Source organism: Phalacrocorax carbo, chromosome 5, assembly GCF_963921805.1.
Source record: "Phalacrocorax carbo chromosome 5, bPhaCar2.1, whole genome shotgun sequence".
Lineage (NCBI taxonomy): Eukaryota > Metazoa > Chordata > Aves > Suliformes > Phalacrocoracidae > Phalacrocorax > Phalacrocorax carbo.
The window spans coordinates 31,231,225-31,246,408 of record NC_087517.1 but is presented as its reverse complement, the minus strand read 5'-3'; the positions used below and the strand labels follow the sequence as shown (position 1 = coordinate 31,246,408).

At 40.6% G+C, this 15,184-nt stretch overlaps 2 protein-coding genes across 6 annotated transcripts in view; one reads left to right on the top strand and one right to left on the bottom strand.

Annotated features, from left to right (window-relative positions):
- The window catches only part of HYCC2 (hyccin PI4KA lipid kinase complex subunit 2), a 56,477-nt gene extending 46,815 nt beyond the window's left edge, over window positions 1–9,662 (bottom strand). For 3 of the 4 annotated variants that reach the window (XM_064451887.1, XM_064451885.1, XM_064451888.1), the window contains exons 1-2: window positions 9,575–9,662; window positions 8,841–8,884 (exon numbers count right to left, since the gene is read on the bottom strand). The gene's annotated coding sequence lies outside the window, so the exon portion shown is untranslated. Of the gene's footprint in view, window positions 1–8,840; window positions 8,885–9,346; window positions 9,411–9,574 lie in introns of those variants that run through there. The other variant, XM_064451886.1, reaches the window with a different exon arrangement.
- NDUFB3 (NADH:ubiquinone oxidoreductase subunit B3) lies at window positions 9,229–14,843 on the top strand. Of its 2 annotated transcripts, none has more exons than XM_064451897.1 (3): window positions 9,229–9,338; window positions 11,209–11,350; window positions 14,577–14,843. In XM_064451897.1, exons 2-3 carry the CDS (start codon window positions 11,211–11,213, stop codon window positions 14,731–14,733), a joined length of 297 nt encoding a protein of 98 aa, XP_064307967.1. In that variant the 5' UTR covers window positions 9,229–9,338; window positions 11,209–11,210; the 3' UTR covers window positions 14,734–14,843. The 2 variants fall into 2 exon arrangements, with proteins under 2 accessions (XP_064307967.1, XP_064307966.1); XM_064451896.1 differs by lacking the exon at window positions 9,229–9,338 and adding an exon at window positions 9,650–9,786.
- Window positions 14,844–15,184: the final 341 nt, after the last annotated feature.

The following is a 15,184-nucleotide window of genomic DNA, read 5'->3' as shown; positions in this document are numbered from 1 at the left end:
ATTATTATGGAGTTTATTAAAGCATCTCCAACTATTTTCCTAAAAATTCCAGAGTTTAAGTTTGAGATAACTTGGCAAGGTAACAACTAGACATAAAATGCTAACATTTTCATTTCAGTTAAGAAGTAAAATAAATGCAGTAGTTTTAGTTTTGTCATGTAAACTGTAAAAATTAACTGCTAAAACCACAGTATACCTGTAGCTAACTGAAAGCATTTAACCTATAAAGAGAGCAAAAAAGCAAAGCATGCACCCTCTCAAAGAGTTTAGTACAGTGATTCCTGGAACATGAGAGGTGTGTGTGTAACACGACTGCCATTTGAGTAATTTAAACACCCAGATGCCTCAAAAACGTTTTCTCTTTTTTGTGACTGAAGTGCTTGTAACAATCCAACAAAGTTTCATTTCTGCATATACAAAGAATTACCGCATACATATTTTCACCACTGATTCTCACTATGCATCTTAAAGGACTACAATGCATATTCCAAATCCATTCAACATCTGCACAAGCAAAAGGGCATCTCAGTCATTTTTGCAATTGGTTCTTTGGAAACTCACTGACAACAAGCCATGCCTAAACTGTTGACATTCCAGCAATCAGCTGGACAGAATAGGCAAATATCCAGGGCAAATTATTTTGAAATTTTATTTTGGTGTCTCAAGTTATAACACTGATTACAGTGAGGAGAAAGAAAATCTTGTTCTCTCCTTCTCCCCCAAACACACAAAAAGAAAGCTAGGAAGTTCTCTTATTCAACAGATAAACAGAGGCTTCTCAAACTCACCTGGTGTTTACAGTAACCAGGGTGAAGACAAAGTTGAAGAGTCACAACACATGAAACAAGCCTTGGCAGGCACACAGACCTAAATAAACAGAAAAGGTAGTCCTGCTACTAGCCATCCTGTTCACTGGAGAATCATTAAATGCACACGACAGTTATGATTTAAATGAAGGGCTGCTATCACAGAACATCTATGAAAATAAACAGCACAGAAATACAGCTTATGAATCCTTAAATTAGTTACATGTTTTAGGTATCTTTTCTACTTTCATTCAACTTAGCCTCCAGCCCAGGATTCTCATCTCTTTTTGTATTTCCATAGGTAACACTTAACTGTTTAAGAGATTTTCATGAAGCTCTCACTACTCTGACATGGCAAGATTTGCGCTGCAATCTGCTGCAGTTCATTAACATGAATTAAGCTATTGGAATGGCTCACATGAAGTCTGACAAAAACATCACCTCATTCTGCAATCTTCCCAGGAAATTACCACAAATATGGTTTAATTACTTCCAGAAACTTAAGGATGTTACTATTTGAAACTACTGCACAGACGCAACACTGAAGACAGATCATCAGGTATAATGGTTTGTCATTTACATAATCATCAAATAGAACAGACAAACAATTATTCTAGAAGCAGCTTTGGAAGCTCAGGAATTTTGTCTGAGGCCTGTTCTATGCTAAGAACAAGAAACAAGCAGCTTAAAAAAAAAATCCATGCACATAAGGTACTAGTCATTTTTCCGTTCCACATCTAAACCCCCTTCGCTCTCCTCTGTGTCCATATTTAGCTCATGGCTCTATGCTGTTCCAGCTCAACTGAACATCTTTGGAAAAAAAAAAAGTGCAATGGAAAGTTCTCCACCGTTACACACAGAGAAATATGAGCTTTTGCTAGGATAAATGGTTCATCAGCATGCCTTACATTTCTATGTAAAAGGACACATTATTATTACTTAACAAACTCCTCAGTCACTTCTTGTGCAATTTCACTACAGTAAATGGACTTCAACCAATCATCTGTCTATCCCACTGCTGTTATTAAAACATTAAGAGTTTGGAAAGATATTAATACCCCCGCTTACTCTTATACTATCACAGTTGTACCAAGAAAGACTTGTACTATCAAGACTGGCTTCTAACTATAAACATGTGCTAGCTTTGTTTACTGAAGTTCAATAGAAGCCTGGAAATTCACACTCTAACTTTAATTTTGCAGAATATAAATCTTAGCATTGACTTCAACTGTGCCAGAAGCATGAAGAGTTTTCATCTGCAAAACCTGGAGAGCAGGCATCCACACCTACCAAGTGATCTGACATCATTCATTAAGTTATGTGCAGATACTAAAGACAAGTACAACCACCATTGTAAGCAGAGAGCTTTTTTTAAATACTATTTTCAACAGCATGTGCATTTCCAATCATAAAGCATGAGAGACAGCAGTCATATGCAGAAACATCAAATACTTTTAAAAAAGTATACCCCTAACCTGCAGTAATAGACATATCAAAACTCAAAGTTGAGCATTTAGATTTTTCTTCTCTGCCCTACTCTGATGGCATGCACTAGGATGCTTGATAAATTGCTCACTCCAGCCCCTCCATAACTTAAGTTTACATAAAAGCCTTCTACTTTCTGAAACATCTCAGCTAGAAGGTTATTGACCCTCCTATGTTCAGCCACCATGGTGTTGCTATCACATTGTCTAAAGCAGATGGCAGAATTACCAGCGTAGCCTACACTGGTAGTGGGGCACACTGGTCATAAGATGTCAGATCTTCACAAAGTTCATGTTTTAAAACAAAAATAAACTTTAAAAAATCATAATTTCTAGCTAACTTGTTTTCACATGCAGGAAATACCAGATCTGAATTTACAGACACAAGTTAACTTAAGCTATTTCTAACACAATCTGCTACACTCATGCCCACGTGTCTCCAAAATCTTGTGCATAGGATATTTAGGAAAGTTGCTTGAATTACTACTATGAGCTTCTTCAGATTTTTTTCTAAACCAAGTTTTCTGCCTTGTAGCCCTATTTCAAGTCAGACCAGAGGCGCAGGCATGCAGAGGGGCTGCTCTCCAGCCTCTCCTAAATTCAAGGTATTCTCAAACCTAAAGGAGACAGAATGGACAAAGCAGAAAATAAGACGAGGAGATGGGAAGAAGAAACAGACACCAGAACTCTCGGAAATAACCAACCTATCTGAATAAAAAGGAAATAAATTAAGCCAGCACAAAACAAAAACAAACAAAAAACCCAACCACCAAGCAAATTTTACACATATTTCACCTCATTATCTTTCAACCCAGTATCTTCCCAGATGAATGGCCATGAAAAATAAGACCATTCTTTTAAACCTTCTTAATGTCTTTCCAGTCAGATGTAGAATAATTCCCCCAGGACAAATATGGGTCAAGGCAGGGCAGAAGAAGGGAGGAAGACCCTAAATACAACTACATTTTAAAGTTCATAAACTACTAAACATAAGGAATGGAAATAGAATAAAAATCCCGGAAGTATCAACATTGTCCTGTATGAATCAGCAAACTACAGTCATGCAAGCCAGCACAAATGTCCATGTCACCCATTTCACTTCAATATAATTCAGAGGAACAGTAATATAGAACTACTTAAAGAACTCGTGAATCATACATAATGCAGACGCCAATACAGAAGACCTAACCAGTTCAGTTTTCTGAAGAATCACAGTAAGTAAAATAAAAACATAGTAAGATTAGCTGAGTTATGGAGATTACACACAAGGACATAGACTTAGCATTTCTGGACTGCAAAATTCACTGTTAGTCAAACACATGTATAACTTATACAAAATAAAATTAGGTGTTGTTAAATACTCTATCCCATAAGAAAACAAACAAACAAAACCCACAACAGAATATGCAGAAAGAGTGAATTCCTGGAAGAGTGTTTTAACAGGTTTAAACTGCTCCAACCACCTCCATCAGGTCCTGTGCTGAACAGTATTATCGAGCCAGGGAACTTGGCATTTTCCAAGTGATGATATTCAGTACTGAGAGAAAAATAAATAACTAAATAAATAAATAGTTTACCACTTTGCAATAGTTATGTACCTGAGATTTTTCTTTCACTACCCCAGCGGGATCTCCTTCCAAATGTCTCTGGCATGCAAAAGGAAGTTAAAAAATTTGAACCATAAAATCCATATTGCTCTACAGAATCACACCAGGAGGTCAAGGTGGCAGATCTGACATAGGCAGTGCGCAGCGGTGGTAAGCTGGACTGCCTGCAGAACAGAACGCCATCAAGGAAAGACCGAAAAGGTGACTTGCCAATGATAGTTTGTCTTTTACAAATTGCCTGACTTGTGATTACTAATAGAATATCTACTGAAGTAGATAGCGATAAGTGGTTTTTATTCCCATGAACATTTTCAAATAGAATCCATACTATGAGAAAAACAGGATTTCAGAAGAAAAGGATATCTCATGGTGATAGAGTACCATGGCTGCGGCATTCAGCCTAATCCTTCATCAGGGTACATGAGATCCAAATTTACTCTATAGCAGCATTAAATTAAAAGATGCAGATTAGTTTAAAAGCAGCTACATGGTTTGTTAGACAAATATGTTCCACGACCACATAAAACACTACATAAATTATTAATATGAACATAAATGTCACACAGTAAACATCTGTAGCACACCATTTCAACCTTCTTTGGCTCTGATGAAAACAGAATATAAAAACCCCTCCACCCAAATTCATTATATTTGAAAGAAAAATTAAACACTACCAGAAGAATGACTAATGGCCACCCAGCAATTTTCCTTGCAAAACAGAACTTTTACTATCATCGATAACCTGCAGCATGTGTTGGAACAGTTTGCAAACTGTATATTATTTGACCCAGCCCCTGATCAAGGTTTACACATTCTTTTCTCTTTGGCAGTGCTGGCAATAGAGGATTTTGTTTTACAGTAGGGTTTTACTACATAACTATATTTTATTTCATCAGAAGTGCCCCTCTACCTCTTGACCTTATATTTCGAGATTAGAAACTGAAGTCAGAATTCTATATGAAAAAGGAGACCAAGTCACACTCATAAATCTGTTCTATGACTAAAGTAAAAAAAAGACATTTTAAATTATTTGTCTTGTTATCAGAAGCATGAATTATCCAAGTAAAGGTACAGAGATAAAAATTCAACCAGCTTGCTATTTTATCCACAGTTAGCGATAGCAGCACAAACGCGGAATACTATCTTACCCTCAAAAAAACTTTGCACCTATCTGGACACATCTTAAAATATAAGAAATTCCACTTAAACATAAGAACAAACTTCTTTAGCATGATGGTGTTTAAACACTGGAACAAGTTACCCAGAAAGGTTGTGGAGTCTTCGCCTTTGGAGATACTCAAAATCCAACTGGACAATGTCCTGAGGAACCTGCTGTAGCTGCCCCTGCTTTGAGCAAAGGGGTTGAACTACATGATCACCAGAGGTCCCTTTCAACCTCAAACACCCTGCAATTCCATTTTTTGAGAATCTCTACTTCTGCCAAAGACGACGACACAAGAAAGGTTCAGGAGAAAAACCAACAGAACATTCAGATAATAGCTGACAACTGCCAATCTTTCTTAAAGTCATCATCTCTATTTTGTAGTTACCTTTATAACCTACATGAAATGTCTGAACAATTTACACAACTCAGTAGCTAATGTTTCTTTGAACACAACTCTGCATGAAATTCTATCTACCACAAGCAAAGGAAACACTGTAGAAAACAGCATTAAGTCAAGAATTAATTACTTCTCATAACTATTCTGTTTGCAAATTAAAATAACTGACCAAAGTACCAAATCAAACAGAACTACTGATAACTGTCACTGCTCAGAACAGTTTCTCCAGAGAAGAGTCACAGGGCTTCTTAAATGATCATTCCTATGACAGAGACTGTCCTTCACCAGGAATCAGCTGGGGAAGCCGCCAGCTTCACTACCTCATACTAGTTCATACCTTAATCTAAGGGAACAACCATGAAGAAAATTAATGGAATCCAGAATTATTTTCCTGCCCATACAAGTGTTTGAGTGAACATATTTCCCTGATCTTTCAAGATTCTAAACTTGTATCAACCTGCTTGGGAAAGAGTCAAACAGTTCTGCCCCTCCTTGTACAGAAAACAGGGTATCACATGAAGTTCTCAGATAACAGGTTCAAAACAGAACAGGGGAATGACTTATTCACACAACACGTGAATAATGGTGCTTATTGCCAGAAGACATGGTAGATGAAAAAACCATACATGGGCTCAAAAGTTTTTAAAAACTCGGTATATCCTTGGAATAAAAACCCATACAAAACATCATCCCCACTGAGAGACTGGGAGAGCTGACCTAAGGAATAACCCTATATGCTTGCCTAGAAGAGTGTAAGAATAAAGCACCTGCTGTCAAATACGGCTTAGCTGTGGGAAACAAGCAGGACTTGAAACAATGGTCCTGTCACATATCAGGATCCCAGAGCTTCGGGCTTCAAAAGGGACTAACAGATTAGCCCAGTGTGGATGTTGCGGTGAAGAATGGTCTTTAGGTTGCCAAAAAATAGAAACCAAAACCCAGAAAGAAACTAAGACTTTTGCTCCAGCACATCACTTCTCCAGAAGAAAAATAGCGAAACAGTGGTTTGAGACTGTAATACTATCTATAAAATATTTAGCTCTCTAATGCTGCCTGAGAAGATAATTTGCTTCGCCACATTTCATAGCTTTTTTTAAAAAACATCCAAAGAAACCAAGGTGGACTAAAGAAAAATCTTTTCTATCATTACTGTAACTAAAGCAGGATTGATGATTTTACTCAAATGACAAAAGGCTTCCAATGACTTATGACTAGTAATACAAAGACAGAGAAAGTAACATGTAATTTCACGAAAAAAAAGATGCAGTATTTAGTTTTCAGTAGTTCAAATAGGTATTAAAATATTGAGAAAAAAAATCCCCAAAACAACCCCACAACCCTTTTTGCTCATCTCAAAACTGAGAATACTTTAAGCCACTGTCAGTCACGCAGCACTCTACTCCAAAAAACAATCATGAAGAGCATACCACTAAACACAGTTCAGTGCTAGAGAGAATATTTTATGCACAAGCAGAGGAGACCAGTACTCAAAACATATCTCACAATCTGTTAATCCAGAACGCATATCAACACAAATTTCTGGAAACACAGGCTTTTGAAAGCTATGCAAGAAAACCCTACCACCTTCCTCTAACCCAGCAACATAAGCAGGAATCCCAGCAAATCATAACCAGCATGGTTGGACACATGCTGTCATAACCGTATCCTAGAACGCTTAATCTTTTCAGTAATTATCACCACCATGAATAGTACTTAAAAAAAAAAAATCAACTGAATAAACCACAAGAAGTACTCCTTATTTGTACACAGAGGCCCAATGACCTTCCCTTCCTAAAGGGCATCCAGCATTTTTTGTACAAGATGAACATTTCTTTTCTTCATGTTAGTTCCTTCTGCATGCTATTCATTTTTTCAGACTGACACTGTAATTATGGTGAAGTTTCCTTCTCAAAAACAGGTTGTAGCAAGACTGTAAGCCCCCTAGAAGACTCACTTATGTGGTGAAGACACAGCTTCAAAAAGCTTCCTTTATTCCCAAAGCATCATATCCCTCATATTTGCAGTCTTATTTTTAAAAGAAAGAGTATGGTCGATGCTGAAAGAAAAGGAAATTTAGGAAGGAAAACATTAAGCAACCTCATGGTAGGGCAAATCTGTCAACTGCAGCCAATTTTTCCTATCATAAGTTTTTATGTACTTGGGTGGGGGGAAACAGCTACCCAAAACCTTGTTAAACCTTGAAAGCAATAGTGTATTTGAAGACAAATCTTGCCAAGTGCACTCTGTTACAGTTCTGTTTGACTGCAATAGGTCACACAAAGTCCATATTCTGTAATCAGAACTGAATAATCATGTTGGCAGACTCAGCAATACAAGTATGGCTTCATGTCTAAATAATCGAGTCATGCTTCCAAGCACCATGAAGAAAACAAAACAAAATAAACAAGAAAACCCCATAAATAAAAACGGGTCTTTGTATTTTTTCTTCAAAAAGTAAAAGCAAGGTGTCTGGTATCTAACATGCTATGGGTCACTGAAAAGTTTTTTCTGAGGAAAACATCGACATTCCTCAGCCATGCCAGACTTCAAACACGTACCCATTAACTTTCAGCCACAATAAGAAACAAGAAATCCTTTAGAGAAGGAAGTTCCGTCAGATACCTGTATAAGGCAGAGATATAGGTACCACACAAATACAGGGCCCTTCTGCAATTCTACCCCACATACACTGCAGAAAAACAAATGTCTCCTTTTACTCTGACTCTGCATCTGCAGAGCAGAAAAGACTGCTCTGAATCTTGCACACTTTACCTCACAGTGAAAAACACTCAATGCTGAAACCAGACAGAGGCAGTCTGGATTAAACAGATGGCACTCTATTTAGAACAGTTTCACTGTTAATAACATGATAATGACATTCCTTCTGTAACTCTTCTCATGCACTCCCAATACCTGTATTAAAAAATACCTTGGAACCCAGAAGCAGCCTTACATCAGGATATTAAAAGAAAAAAAGCACTACAGTCTGTCCTAAAATTCTGCCAGCATGACACTGTAAGCCAGTATTTATTCTCACTCTTATAAAAGCATCAGAAATTAATATAACAGAGTTCATATTCTGCTATAAAGAAACAGCATTATTTTATCATCTACAATTAAGGAATGATTTAAGCCTTTGTAAATCACTGACTGAGCAGTTAACTTTTACCATTTTCTTTTTGGATGAAGGGGACTATGCACTCAGCCTTGAGGAATATAAAAAATAATTTAGCTATCCAGATACTAACGCAATCAACACTTCACAATTACATAGCCACAACATGCAAAACTCTGAGCTCCCCAGAGACAAGTACTCAATGGAACCAAGCAATCACCGCACTCAAGAAGCAGCTGTCAAGAGAATTCTTAACTTTTGCTTACCTTTCAGCACAGTTCCAGGATTTCAGGAGGTCTCCCCACTTCTCCTACGGAAACAAAACAGCGATGCTCTTTTAAGATATAGCCATTGAAAACTACAAGTCTGCTCCCGGCGGGCTTTGAGCACCTCCAGTTTCCCCCACAGACCCCTCCCCTCAGGAGGCGAACCCCGAGGGCGGGCCGTGGGAGGGCACGGCCCCGGGCCCCGCCGCCGCCGCTCTCCACGGCCAGGGCCAGGCGGGCCCGGGGCTTACACAACCGCCGGGTGCGGGGATGCTCCCTGCCGTCTGGGGGAGGTGCCGCCTGGGGGGGGAGGGCGGGGGGGCAAAGGGACTGAGCGCAGCGCCCCGCGCCCCACACAGTGCCGGCGACGGCGGGAGCAGGAGGAGCGGGGGGGGGGGGAACAACGGCTCGCGCACCCAGCAAAGACCGGCGGGCAACCGCCAACCGGCGGAGGGAAAGAGAGCCTTGCGTCCCACCCGCCGCTACTTGACAGCCCCGGTACCAACCGCTATTGCCGCCGCCGCCGCCCCCTCCTCTCCTCTCCTCCGCTACCACCTCCAGCCACTACCGACCCCGCAGCTCAACAACGCACCCACCCATTGGGCTGCTCCCACTCCCAACAAGCGCCGCACTGATTGGCCGCTTTCTCTCTCGTGTCTCCCACCCCGCACACCCCTCCCCCCCCACTCCTCCGCTAGAGTCGGCGGCGCCGCTGCTCCGTGTGCAGGACCTGCCTCATTAAACCGCGACGGGAGCGCTGCAAGCAGCAGGGGGTTGGGCGGTGGTTTTGCTGCCTTCGCGCTTTGGCCAAGACAGTAGGAGGAACCGGAACGGAAGCTGCCCGGAACCCCTGGGCGGGCTGCGCTTCCTGTAGCGGCTGGTCCTGTTCCCAGCTTCCGCTTCCGGGTGGCGGCTGTGTCCTGAAGGAGAGTGGCGGAGCGGGCAGGTACCGAGGGACTGGCGGCGGGAGCGGAGGGGGAGCCTCTGGGACCTTGCCGCGTCGCTTGTTTTCTCGGGGAGTACCTGCGCGTGGGCTTGGGAGGGGATGGGGTGGCGGAGGCGCCTGCCTCAGACGCCTGCCGTTGCGGGTCGTGCCCCCGAGGCGGAGCGGCCTCGCGCAGCCGCCGTGGCCTTCCCCGGAGCGCCGTTCGGCGGGCAGCCGGCCCGCCCTCCCATCCCCGTCTCCGGACGCCCCTCGGCCCTGCTTTTGCTGGCTGTTGCTGCGCCGCAGCTCGCTGGCCGCGGCGGGGAGTTGCTGGTGTGCCTGTGCGCTTAAACTTCTCCTACTAAAAAGGTGAATACTGGTAGAAGAAGAGAGGTCTTGGGTTTCTATGGCAAGGGTGTAGACTGGGGTTTAATTTTAGAGGAGCTTTTTGGGTAATGACAGCATTAGAGCCCTTCAGATTTCCTTCTGCAAGAGAGGCTTGTTTGCTTGCCTCTGTGGCTTGGGGTCTGCAGGAGTTACAGCCTTCGGAGCTGTGTTCTTGGCACCACTGCATTCTGGTCAGTTCTCCTAAAAATTGAGGACATTACATCTGTTCTTTGCTACCAGATACGTGTTAAAGTGGGAAATCCTGGCTCAAATAGGTCTCGGCTGCTTTGTGAAAATAGAGACTTCAAAGCCACTGTTATTTTCTTTCAGTCCTTCATGATTTCACTGGAAATGTTCACTCTCCCATCTGCCTTGATCGCTGTTTTTAATGAGAACCTTACTATTTTTGTAGTCCTCTCAAAGTTGTATCTAAATAAAGCATATAATTCCCAGCCTTGTGAGATGACTAGTAAGGTGCATTGCCTAGTCCATTCATCTCTCCTGTACCTGTTATGTTTGACTGAATTGGAGGCAACTGAAAAGGAGCTAAGGAGCCAAGTCATGTTTTTCTCCAGAGCTTGATGATAATAGCTCTGCTGTACCTAAATTAGAAATTTCCAAATGGAAGTCTGAGCTTTTTTATGTGCTCCAGAAAGCCTGCAAGTTGGCGGGCCCTGGTGTCACTGAAGTGCGCTTACAGACATTGGAAACCATTGGTTTTCTGACACTATTTTCTGGCACAGAAAATTTACATAGCTGCTTCATGAATGCAGTGGTGGTGGTGACTAAACAATGCAATAACATTTAACTCTGCAGAGTTTGCCTTACTGTGCTTAATCGCCAATTTCTGAAGTGTAGCATTAAGTCTCTTAGCTCTTTGTTCTATGGTGCACTGTGTACAATGCAGAAGATGCTTCATGTGCAATGTTACATGCTTTAGAATACTTCTTGAAACCTCCTTGTTTTTCCTGTACAGGGTATTGTTCTTTTGTTCTTTGCAAATGTGTGAAAATAAGACGATACTGAGAAACAAAAAGCTCATATCTTTTCTTGTAGGTATGGGGCATGGAAACGAACATGGCCATGGCCATAGCAAAATGGAACTCCCCGACTACAGGCAATGGAAGATAGAGGGTACTCCACTAGAGAAGGTCCAGGAAAGGCTAGCGAAACGGGGTCTTAGGGATCCGTGGGCTCGGTAAGTGCAAGAGCCTCAAAAATAATCATGATATGTCATCTTGTAGCATCAACTGGACCTTGCCATTGCAGATTCTTCTTTAGTAACAATAGTGAAAATGCATCTAGAATATACAAGTCAGAATTTCAATTAAGTCTTTATTTACTTTTTTTGCATGGAGGTTGCACCTTGCATCACCTTGACTAGTCTCCACATTTTGCAAGGCGCCCTTGTGTTTTGTGATGTTTCATGATGATACAGATCAGGCACAATGACCAATGCCTTATCCACCAAAACACTTAAGTAATATCAGGTCTTGCACATATGAGTAGACCTATCCCTTTTCACAAGAGACTGTGCGCTAAGATCTTGCTGAAGCTGATGGAACTTACATGGACATTTGGAGGAGGAATAGCATTCCTCATATACAACAGGAGGCATTTATTTGAAAAGAAGAAATATACTAGTGTACAGTATGGAATGTGATTCAGCTGTGCATTTCATTTTGCTAAGCAGTGAATGACACCATGGAAGATCAGATTTTTACCTCTTAAGCTGTCCCACTCTACAATGAATACCTCCTCTTTTTTAGCTAGAGCAATTCTGGATCATTTAGGCAGTTGTTAAAACAGAGCTTAACATATTTCTCCCACAACATGAATTATGTAGTACTTTCCTTAAGTACTCTTTAATTTTGGGAAATAAAAAAGCTAAATGTCTTGTGCTGTGTAGTCTGGTTCTTCCGTAAGGGAAAAGCTGCATGACCAAACTATTCCAGGAGCCTTCACAGAAAAGCCTTTAATTCAAATCCCTAAAAGAAAAATGTAAGAGCAAACAGGTAATATGTTAAAAAGTTGTTACATGCTATAACCTCTGAAGGGGTTTGGGATTGACAGGACTTTTTTCCAGCCTTTGAAACAGTTTAAGGCTGTAAGCATAGAGTAAAACATAGTTTTGATGATGGAAAGAATCATTTGAGCTACAAGTCGTTAGGATTACTGGCTATCTATGAACATTCCAGGCAGCGTCACGTTTATGTTGCTTCTTTCTCTGGAGTGCAAGCAGCGTTAGCTTTTTCTTTTTTTACTTTGCTTCAGACAAAATTGGTTTTAGCAAGCAATAGGCTCATTTCCATAAAAAAAAAAGACACAGTTTAATATCATAAACTTAGTGTAAATTAACCTAACTTCTAGTGCATACACTTCCAAGTACGCTGTTCAGGAAGTGCTGCAAACCAGCAAACTGGAAAAGAGCTTGTGTAATATTTCTTGCCCCTCCTAGATTAAAAAAATAAAATGTTTCTATGGAAAAAGGGGATTGAGCCAATTATGTGAGGAGTTGAAATAAGGAACAAGGTCAAACTCTTAAAGCATGAGATGATTCCTCCTGAAATTTTCAAATTTTATGTAACGTAATATTTCAGTTCCATAGGAAAAGTACAAGTATCATGCCAATCTTCCTTAACAAAGGAGAAATGAAAGTATCAAGTTATATGCTTCAATAATCTGGAAGAACATTGCATTATTAATATCTTGCACTAGAAGTCTTGAAAAAGTAACCTTATCTAGGGCTCCATTCTGTTGTATATTAAGTTCCTTTTTAAGGGGGATTAGCTTTCCACCTTCATAGCAAATGCACATTAATCTAAGTATTCAGTACAGAATAAGCTGTGTGAAAGATGTCATATTTGGAAACCTCTTTATCAGTTAGTATCCTATACTGTCATCTAGAAGATACCCCTCCATGTCAATATGCCTTCATACCAAGTCACAGAAAAAACCTGTACAAAGGGATTATCTATGAATATAAATATTTAACCCCCTTGTTTAAACACCCTGTATCTTCTCCTGAAGCAACAGTTGTGATGTTATTGCTACTTTCTGTGCAAAATTTTTTAAAGACTTTGAGACCTTAGAGATGGACACAGTTTGTCTCTTCTATAGATTAGACTGGCTGCGCTGCACATAGATACTTGCAGTTAGCTATAGCTGTCTCAGTAGCACTGTCTCAGTAGCACTGTCTCAGTAGCACTGTCTCAGTAGCACTGTCTCAGTAGCACTGTCTCAGTAGCACTGTCTCAGTAGCACTGTCTCAGTAGCACTGTCTCAGTAGCACTGTCTCAGTAGCACTGTCTCAGTAGCACTGTCTCAGTAGCACTGTCTCAGTAGCACTGTCTCAGTAGCACTGTCTCAGTAGCACTGTCTCAGTAGCACTGTCTCAGTAGCACTGTCTCAGTAGCACTGTCTCAGTAGCACTGTCTCAGTAGCACTGTCTCAGTAGCACTGTCTCAGTAGCACTGTCTCAGTAGCACTGTCTCAGTAGCACTGTCTCAGTAGCACTGTCTCAGTAGCACTGTCTCAGTAGCACTGTCTCAGTAGCACTGTCTCAGTAGCACTGTCTCAGTAGCACTGTCTCAGTAGCACTGTCTCAGTAGCACTGTCTCAGTAGCACTGTCTCAGTAGCACTGTCTCAGTAGCACTGTCTCAGTAGCACTGTCTCAGTAGCACTGTCTCAGTAGCACTGTCTCAGTAGCACTGTCTCAGTAGCACTGTCTCAGTAGCACTGTCTCAGTAGCACTGTCTCAGTAGCACTGTCTCAGTAGCACTGTCAGCTGGAAACAGTAAGGCAAGACAGCATGCATGAGGTTTTTAAATATTGTGTAGCTTTTTAGCTGAACACAACCTTTTCAGCTTTTTATTTTTAATCAGTGTTAGTAGGCTTTTCTGACCCTAATATAGTGAAACGTATTGTAAAACAGAAACTGTCTCCACACTGGGATTAGTTTTCTATGGCTGGAAACACTTTCCCTTTCAAGATTTAACTATGCTAAGATACAGTCTAACAAAGTGACTAGCCTTTGTAGTTACTCCATACTGTGCCTGTGCTAGTGGGTTCTGATTTTGTTCCAGAGTAAAACCATTCCATATTATTCCAACAATTACTTAACGAGTTTGGAGAAGTGATTCTGTTACTAGAATTATGTTGTTTGCTGGTGTTACTTGTATCTCAAATTATATGCATAAAGGGTTAGAGTTGAAGTCATTAACTTTACTTGTGGCAGCTCCTGTTAAGTAGTTAGTAAATAACTATCCAGGTAAAGGATACTTAAATGATAAAAGCGTTACAGTCTCAATGTATGTCTCCAGTTAAAATGCCTTCATCTTTTTCTCTGAACAAAGATCTTCCTGTTAATGTTTATCACAGTGGCTCCATTAATCTTGTTTTATTCTTTTGGTTTTTCTTCTAGTAATGAAGCCTGGAGATATATGGGTGGCTTTGCAAAACCTGTCACCTTAACAGAAGTCTTTACTAGGGGATTCAAGTGGGGATTTGCAGCTTTTGTCATAGCTCTTGGCATTGAATATACACTGTTTCCTCCAAAGAAGAATGGAGGCCACCACTGAAGATCAAATATGACAACTTAATACTTATTCATTACTAAGCTGAAACGTACGTAAGCCTGCTGCTCACTCTGTACTTATAATATGCATAGTAAAGTCTATCACAGGCAAAACCATGATTCTTTGAATTTATTATACTTTTGTGGAATGATCAAAAAAAACATAGGTAGAGCAATTTACCTGACTTCACTCTTGGGGGGGGAAAAGCCCAAGACATAAAGATGCTCCTGAGTTTGCTGCACCATTCTTTTAAGAACAGAGGAAACTATCAGCCCAGCTCTTTCAAGCTCTGCCAACATTCTGTTAATGAAATTGAAGAAGTATGTTGCTTTTAAGAGAAAAATTGTACTTAATAAAGTACAGATTGAATAACTGTTATTCAATCAGTTATTTGCTGGTAAGTGGTAATGAATGACTTCTCATTTACTAAATGCATAATTTGTTACTCTTAACA

Bases quoted from the DNA above. Each gene is read 5' to 3' on its own strand.
- NDUFB3 (XM_064451897.1), top strand. From the start codon at position 11,211: ATGGGGCATGGAAACGAACATGGCCATGGCCATAGCAAAATGGAACTC. The intron at 11,351-14,576 runs GTAAGTGCAAGA...TTTTTCTTCTAG, and splicing joins CTTAGGGATCCGTGGGCTCG to TAATGAAGCCTGGAGATATA.